Here is a 9,017-nt window from a genome sequence, read left to right on the forward strand (position 1 = left end):
GGTGTTGCTGTGCCCTTTGCAGCAGCTCCTCAGTGGAGGCTCAGGAAATGGCACAACGGCAGCGATCAGCTGCAGGCTCAGGGGCATCTGCTCCCTCTAAATGAACCAGAGGCACAGTTTAACTGGGCCATTTGCCCATTTACTGAGACTTGCTGCAGTCACTGGAAGCAAGAGCAGATCCACTGTAATAAAAAGCCTTTTCTAACACTCTCTCTTAATGCTGCAGGCAACAAGTATCATCTTCTAAGAGGAAAATCCATTTGTCCAGGATTACATGCTACAGAAAATTATGACACAGCTGCAGAGGAGAGACTTTCCCAAGCGAAGCCACCAGCCCCATGGGATGTGTGGTCACAGGCCCTGGCCTGACACAGTCCCAACGGGCTATGCAGCAGTGCCGGAGGACACACAGGAATCATTTGTGGATGGCCAGATCCAGACAGTGGCAGACTCTGCAGCAGCTGCCCTGTGCCCCATTCTTTTCCTAGGAAAGAATGAAAAATAATTACAGAGTGTCAAGGGTGAACCTCCTGAGGTCCTGCAGGTTTCTGAGCTGTGTCGTGACTAATACTGCGACAAGAGCCATCAGCGATTTATGCGGCTGGTGCTGAGCTGGCATTAAACACCATGCTCAATCCCTGGCTGCAGCCAGGTGCCCTCACTGTTGATGTAAATGGAAGTGAAAAGCTACGCCGGCTGTCATAGCAAAGAGTAAGGACCCCCACAAAGCCCCAGTGCGACCACAGGACAATGGCACCACCATTGGCATCGCTGAGATATGGGTGCCACCGGTCACCAGGCAGGAATGAGCCACCCAGCAAGGCTGCTGTCTGATCCCTGCACCAGGCAATGCCGCCCTGCACACAAATATCACAGCTCTCCTGTGGAAACCACCCATGACCTGCACACCCCACATAGCAGCTTCCCATCATTCCAGCTGGTTTTGAAATTATTCCAGAAAATGATCCATTATTTAAGTGTGATATTCCGCAAATGGCCTGGTCTCCAAAATGCCTCTGTCTGTAATCGGTGGCACCAAACCAGCTCCCACAGCTGCAGCACCAGGAGGTTTGCTGGTCTCTCTTGTGTAATGAAATTGTGGCAAGGTGATGCAAAGAACGGGTACACAGCTCAGACACTGCAGCTTCGTCACTGCTGGTTCCTGCAGCAGCCAGCTTGGAGGTGGCTGCTCGCCCGTTAGAGCCAGGGGAGTGATGAGCTCTCCTATGTAGAGAGAGCTGGGGCAGATTTGGGCTGGCATGGACAGGAGTTAGTTGTTGTTCTCTGTTGTGCCCCAAGGGCAGAGCCCAACACTGGCAAATGGCAAAGCAGTGCATGAGCACTGCCAGGCACCACAGCCAAATCTCACCAAAGAGGCCCCGTGTTTATGGCAGCAATGCCAACACATGCTCTCCCCAAGGGGGCAGGGACAGGACAAAAAGCCAACAGCGACAAAGAGGACTTGTGAAGTGGCAAGAAGAAAGACCAGAGCCATCCTTGCATCCTGTATTCCATGAGGATGCGCCTACTCCTGGTTAAGAGCGGGGACACCCATGCCATGGCAGCCACCGGTCCTACAGGCACACCCCAGCCACTGCAGAGCTGCAGGAGGATCCCAACTCCCTTTCCAAAAGCCCATTTCCATCCCCCCTCCCAAAAAGCAGCAGTTTCATCTGTTGGGTACAGGGACAAGATGCAGAGGCAGCAGCCATCTGACCTGCCCGCCCCCCCCCCCCGTTAGTGGCGGTTTCCTCTTCACAGACGCAGCAGCAGTGGTTGGGTTTTACATCCCGCCTCACAGTGGGTGCAGACGGTGACAGGGAGATGGCGTAGGGGGTGATGGGACACAGCTCTCCCCCCAGGGTCCCTCTTGCCCCATGACATTCACAACTTGAGCACTACAGGCATGAAGTTGAGGGCACGGAGGAGTCTCCAGCAGTTGCATGTGGGGAAGAGAAAAGCACAACTTCCCCCCTTTTTTCTCCTGAAAAGGAAGTGCTGAAATTGCACACCCACAGATAAAACTGTTCCACCAGCACCAAACCTGTGGGTAATGCTGTTCCCCCTGCTCATACTGGGCCCCAAGAAGGGCAGCATGCTTCCTGGTGGGATGTCATCCCTTTTGGGCTCTGGCACATCATCCCCACCACCACTGGGATTCCATCCCAGCTCCAAGCCGAGGAGCTCTACTCTCCCCTCCTGGGGGCCTGTGGTCAGCAAAGAGGCTGCCCTGCAGGAAAATGCCACCAGAGAACAGCACTGTTCTCACACTGTCCTTACAGTGCACCTCCGGACAACTCTCTGGAACTGGAGCTTCCACCAGGGAAGCCATGCTGGCATAAACACACCACATAAACACATCTTCCTGCAGGCCACTGGTTAATTAAGGAGTTCTTTTCGTAACAAGTTAACAAATAATGCATGTGGTTACGACAAATTGCACTCTTGCTTTGCCATGCATTCACTAATCATCACTGCTATGCTTTGCAAGCCAGGACAGTGTTTTATGAAGTGCAAACTTTGCAAGGAACTGGCGATAACAGGAGCTCCAGCTCAGGGCGAGTTCAGAAAGCACTGGGGTGCCTGTGAACAAAGCTCCCCAAAAACCAGCAGCTGAGGTTTTGAGAAAACCCAGCAGATCTAGCTTCAATACTCAGGTCTCTGCAGTAGGGACCACTCATGCTGTGCACAGTGACAATAAGGAACTGTAACAGGCCGTTTACAATCCATGTTGAGCAGCACCCTTGTCACAGCAGACCTGCTTTCCCAGGGCTGTGGGATGGCGCCAGCAGCCACAGCCACTTCCACTACAGAGCAGAAGTGAGATTTCTTTTGAAATTAAATCTCAAAGCCATCACTGCACAGGAGGCAGCTCAGTGAGGAACAGCAGCAGCAACAAACCTGCTCACCAGAATTGTCTGAAGGTGTCAAAATTTTAACACTGCAAATTCTTATACCAGAAAAGCACACGTGGAATCAAAAGGCAGAGCAATCTTGCACACGGACCATCTGCATGTTGTGTCTGTGCAGTGTCCACCACCATGACAGCCCCAGCAAGACTCCCAGGACATCTGCAATGTCAGTACGACGCAGAAACCACCATCCAACCCATCTGAAGTGCAAAAGGTTTATTGACTGGCTGTGTGACTAAGCCTGCTCAGTTTTCTCCTTGCAGAGACTTCAGAGCGGTGTCCTCAGATCCGCTCTGTGAGCACTTGGCAAGCCACCCGCTGCTGCAACAAGCAGAGGTAACCAGAACACATGCCCAGTGCCGCTCTGGGTTCTCTTTCTGCCTTCCTCAGCCTGCAGACATGAGCAGCTCACATCTGTCCTCTTGGAAGGCGCTATCAGTGGTCTCATCTAATAAGCCCACTTCTTCTGGTGTCTCACGCAAAGTCCCCCATCAAAAAGTCGTTCTTAGTAGATGACTCACAAACCACACTGGAAACAGTCTCTTTGTGGTGTTATTCTATACCCTCCTCTCCAGAGCTCTACCAGCTGCCAGAGGAGAGATACTGTGGTCAAAGATCTCATGCTGGAATATTCTATGAAGAGATGTTAAAAAAAAAAAGGATTTTTAAGCAGCCCATTTTTGTTAAAGCACTGGACTCACATGTTGTATCATCAGAACATGCAAAGTACTTTCTTCATGCATAATTGCTTCATCAATTAACCAAACCCAGATCTAACCAACACTGACATATGCCAAGTACCACCTCTAGAGACTGATTTTGGGGAGATGCTCTACAGCAGAGCACACTGCACTAAAAGCAGCAGTAGGCATATTATTTTTATTACTTTGGTGCCTCCAAACTCCAGTTTTGAGATCCCAACTTGCTATAGCGTTGAAACAAAGAAGAAAGTCAGTGCACAGCTCAAAGATGGTCCTTCTGAAGACAGAGGCTGGCACCTGGCAGAACACTGGGTTTCAGAACAAAGGAGCCCCTCTGTCCCAGCACAGTTCTCGTCTGCTGTTTCACAGGGTCCCTAATGGTATTTCACAGTCAGAGCTTCACCCCTAGAACGCTTACACTACGCCAAGTCAACAGCAGCTCTGCAGATTCCTGGCAGCATTCGCTGCGCCAGTTAAGTAAACCTACCGTTTGCTTCCTGTGGATATTCAGGATGTGAATGTCTTCGCTGCGATACTCCTCATCGTGCTTATCCAGGGGAATTTTTTCCAGCTCAAAGTCCAACTGAAGCAGCTGGTTATCAGAGAACACACAAACCAATTGAGATGACACTGACTGCCCTTTTGAACTAAGCACATTCAGTTAAAGAGGTCCAATACACCTGCACAAGGGCAAGAAGCCTTCAGAGGCTGGAACCACTATGCTCAGACCATCCCACTAAAGGCCTCCACAAAAGTGCAAGCCATTTTCCCACCGTGCTACACATTTACTCTTGTTTAACTATTCCAGTACTAACTCAAAGCTACAGACACATTGCAACATTTAAGAAAAATCTAAAAGCTCATGATAAAACATTCTGCTTTCTCTAGTCTGCAAAGTGCTAAGCCAAACCACAGCACCTGCCTCTGCCAACATTCTCAACTGGAGGGGAGTGAGAGAGAGAAGGCTAAAAAACCTGAGTGTCAACTCTGCAGTGTGCTCAGATTAACTTGCCTGAACCCTGGCAAACTAAGGAATGAAATAAATTACAAGAAAGCAGCCATCGTCCCGAAACACCTACACCTATTGAGTTTATTGTGGGAGTGGCACCTCCCCAGAGCTGATCTCAATTATAGCAACCCTCCTCACAGTCAGGTCCCACGAGTTTGAGGCATGGCTGATTATCAAAGAGGTGCTGTTAGTAACACATGCAAATCACCCTGGAATTCCTGCCCTTCCCCTTTTTTTGTAGTCGTATTATTACTACGTATAATCCATTACTCCTGCACAAGAGCTGCTTTTCCACAGACTTCACAGGTGCAGAGTTAAACCCTGCACTGCCCATCATCCCCACAGCCATAGCAGGGATTCAGCTGCACAGAAGCTACAGCTGGACCATTGAATTATATCACCTATTAATGCTCTCTCAGGAGGAGAAAATCTTTTCCAGAGCAGCTATACTGCCTAGCAGAGTCCTGAGTTCCTGAGCAACTCTGAAACACTTTACCTGTATTTTTCCCTCTGCTTTCAATGGAATATGCCAAAAGAAAATATATTTTCACCAGACTAATTTTTAATGCTCTCAATAACCTCTGGTAACATCAAGACACCCACTACTATCAATGCAGTTAGGATTAGTAAGGCAAGAAGGGTTAGCGCTATCTTTTAAGGGATGGAAAGCTCAGTAACTATCCAGAAAGTTTCTACTGGTAAGTTGGAGAATAACTTCAAAAGTCACCACGTGAATTTCCTACCCCATCTCAAGAAAAACGTGTCTTCTCCTGCTACAAACTCTACTTTGTGCAGTCAACCTGAATGTGTACATGTAGCAACTGCCACTGATGTTTAGCTTATCCAATACAAAGACCTCCTGTGTCCAAGCTATCTCCCTAATGTTCAAAATGCACATGTTAAAAACACTTACCTCAAAGTATTTTTTCTCAATTTCAGGATTCTTTCCCACAGTCCTCTGTTCGTAACAGCACAAGATGCATGTATCAGGGCCAGTAAGCTCTTTCAGTGTCTTCAGTAATGGTTCTAATGACTGCCCAAGAGAGGTTAAGTATTTCACACTTAGATTTCAAGCTCATTTTACTGTCTCTAACTAGAGAAAGTCTTCACCCAAGAGAGAACTTTCCAGTTTTGCTTTTCAGGGACTTATTTTTAGTACTTTAACTGGGACAAAAAGAACATGGGGGCAAGCTGAAAAGCAGAGGAGAAAGGGAGACTGCATAGGAGGAGTTTCACAGACTGACCAAGAGAACTGAACAAGCATCAAAGCCAAAACCATCCCACACTGCTGAGTTGGTATTTCCTCAAGGCACACAACAATGCCCATTTCTTGACGTGTTTCAATAGCGGAAGTTTTCTCAATTGTTCTTGAAACATGGCTCAGATCCAGACCACTACGTTACAGGAACAGGACCAATGTGTAGGGAGCCAGCAGTAACACCACTGAAAGGGCACTGGGACACTGTGGTCTTTAGGTCTTCTCCCTTTTAATGCAACTTCTGTTAGCTCTCTATGCACATCCTATAGAGCTCCAGCTGAGGAGATGGAGCAGACTACAACAACTGCTTAGCCGGAGCATGATTTCTCCTTTTGCCTTCCCAAGGGAAGCATAAGGAGAACCCAAACAGTGCAGATGCAGCACCTTTCAACTTCATTTACCAATACATTAAGCAGCTCACAACTATCAGTCACAATGTCTTCCTTACCACTTCATTTCCAGTGCTAAAAAAAAAGAGCGGAAGGCACAAATATTGTTTTCTTTTCTTTTTAAGCAAAGGCTTCAGGTGAATTTCCTATTACTTTGAATCTCTTAAAAATGCCTTTTCCAGACTTGTTCTATGTATTCTTCTAACCATGGGGATCAAGATGCAAGCACAATAGCAATTTGAACACTTCTCAGACTGAACCTGTGCCCTTCCCAAGGAAGTTTTGTACAGAGGCTTTGCAAACTCTTCATTTACCTCCTCATAGTAAATGCAATCAGCCATTAGAATATAATCGGGGGGAGGCTGAAATTCTGTTACATCTTCACCCCTGAAAAGTAGAAAGAAGACAAAAAGGGGAAAACAAGCTTCAGAAATGATGCAACATACAATACTAGAAGGCTGAACATGAACTTTACTACTACATTCTTATACCCAGCTCCCCTTTTACAGCAGTGTTTCCAAGTATATTTGGTAATTTAACAAAGCAAGAGCAGGCGCCCTGTTACAGCTGAACAGAAACGTTAAAAGGATCATACAAACCATTTCAGTACCTTGGCTCGGACTGACCCTGTGACCAGATGTTTGTTGTTCTCTATATTAACCATCAACAGCTCCTGCAGCTCCTCAAGGTCGGTAACTGTCACATTTGCCCTGTAACATACACGCACACGGTTACACCCCGGGCCCTTCACCACAGCGCGCACACAACACAAAATACGCTGGTTTTGCAATAATTTATACGGTTTCACGTAGGTAGCACAATAAAGCGGGCTAAGAGGCGGGCAAACAGCTACGAGGGACCTGCCCCTTCCCGGCAGCCAGCGCTATCCCCGCTTCGCCCGCGCCCAGGCCGGCGCGGACCGGAGCGGCCGTAGCCGCTCGCAGACCCCGGCCGGCGCCGCTCACCCCAACGTCGCCGCCATGATGCCAACGGCGCCGGTGCCGGCGCCCAGCTCGAGGACGTGGCGGCGGGCGAGGGGACAGGCGCCGGTCTCCAGGAACTTGGCGAGTACCAGCGCGGCGTCCCACACGACGCAGCCCACGCCGCCCGCCGCCCGCTGCTCCAGCCGCAGGGCCGGCCCGCCCCGCCGCTCCAGCTCCCGCACGAAGCCCGCCATGGCCGCGGCATTGAGGCGGCGCCGACCCGCCTCCCGGGGCCGCCCCTCCCGCCGCCGCGACGGCGGAAGGAAATGGCGGTCTCTCATAGCCCTGCTGTCCCGGTGGTGCCTGCGAGGGGCTGTCGCTCCGCCCGCACGGGCAGCTGCGCCTCTAAGGTAGCACGGGTCTCTATGGTTTACATGGCACACATGCAAACCGCTGCCCCCCGTCCGCCCCGTCCTGTAAGTTGACTGTTGGCTACATGAAAGCATACCCTGCACTACCCGTGTTTGGCAGAAAAACGTAGTTCTACGGTTTACTTGCCACGCAGTCAGGCTTCCCTCAGAGGTGAGAAGCCTCTGTTTGGAAACGGCATGCAGGAGCTCGCCTGGCCGCCAGCCAGACTGTCGTGATCTAGCCCATCAGACTGGAGAAGGTGACATGAGCAACGTGGTCTAGTGGAAGGTGTCCCTACCGTGGCAGGGGGTTGGAAGTGGATGAGCTTTAAGATCCCTTCCAGCCTGAACCATTCTGTCATTCTGTGATTAAAATCCAGCCAGTGGAAAATGCTGTGAGGAAACCTTTCCGCGTGTGAACTGGCTGAAAATTAACACCCAGCGGTTCAAAAGCTGCTTCACAAGTTGTTCCGTGCAGCCTGCAAGCACTGTGGGCATGCAGTCCGCACCAGAGCCAGAGGATTGCCAGAAATCACGGGGGTTGTAGACCCTCATCCAACAATTAAACTTCCAGAAAGGTTTTAAAAAGGCAGCTGAATATGAATTGACAGTGCATCGACATTTTTAATTGTAAAGGCTTTTGTTTTTTTTTTCCTTGGACATGTTTATTACATTTACTTCTTAGCATTTTTTACTAATGCTCGTTCCCCCAGGGAGGAGTTACTGTGTTCGCTAGGGATTCCAAATTGTATATTCAGACTTCGGGGCGTTTCTGAATATTGAGTAAATGTGGGGAGAACATACCTTCCCCCCCCAAACAACCCCAACCAAACAAAAAGAAACAAAATGTGGTTCCTTTTGTCCTTTTTTGGTTTTGATCTTCTACAGCCATGTCATAGCACCCAAAGAAGTTAATCTGTCCACCTCCAGAGCAGGGGGAAATGCTGGAAGTCAGTAACTCAAAACAGGGCCACAGAAAACAGCTAGAAATATGTTTCTTTTACTGTTAATTGCTATTGCATTCCATCTCTTTATCTGCGCTTTTCTGAGGGAACTGCCTTTTCCCACACAAGCCAACTTCAAACCCAGCAATTTCATATTTTCCCCCTCTAGCATTTCCCCCCCCCCTTCTTTTTATCTACCCCTCTAATTATACAGCGACTGAAATGTTAATTTATTGTTCTCTTGGCATTCCCTGGAACCACACTGGTGGGAATCCGACTGCATTTGACCACTTCCACAGCCGTTACTTTGGGAACGTGTGTTGCTGTACCCGCCGTATTTCATGCCGCTGGCATCACTGCTGCTGCCCTGCCTTGGAATGGTTCTTTATTTTCCAGCTCCTGATATGCTTGGAGGACAGTTTAATTGTGTGGTAAGCTATCCATAAACAAGGTCCCTTTTATGAATCATCC

The 9,017-nt window shown here is 49.1% G+C and overlaps 1 protein-coding gene across 2 annotated transcripts; it reads right to left on the bottom strand.

Annotated features, from left to right (window-relative positions):
* Nucleotides 1-409: 409 nt before the first annotated feature.
* On the bottom strand, nt 410-7,446 carry VCPKMT (valosin containing protein lysine methyltransferase; the record flags this gene model as incomplete). 2 transcript variants are annotated; one of them, XM_080617542.1, is made up of 6 exons in its annotated part: nt 410-484; nt 4,101-4,205; nt 5,536-5,655; nt 6,584-6,656; nt 6,869-6,979; nt 7,235-7,446. In XM_080617542.1, 6 exons carry the CDS (start codon nt 7,444-7,446, stop codon nt 416-418), a joined length of 690 nt encoding a protein of 229 aa, XP_080473668.1. In that variant the 3' UTR covers nt 410-415. The 2 variants fall into 2 exon arrangements, with proteins under 2 accessions (XP_080473668.1, XP_080473669.1); XM_080617543.1 differs by lacking the exon at nt 410-484 and adding an exon at nt 3,205-3,545.
* Nucleotides 7,447-9,017: the final 1,571 nt, after the last annotated feature.

Source organism: Psittacula echo, assembly GCF_963264785.1.
Source record: "Psittacula echo genome assembly, chromosome: 5".
Lineage (NCBI taxonomy): Eukaryota > Metazoa > Chordata > Aves > Psittaciformes > Psittacidae > Psittacula > Psittacula echo.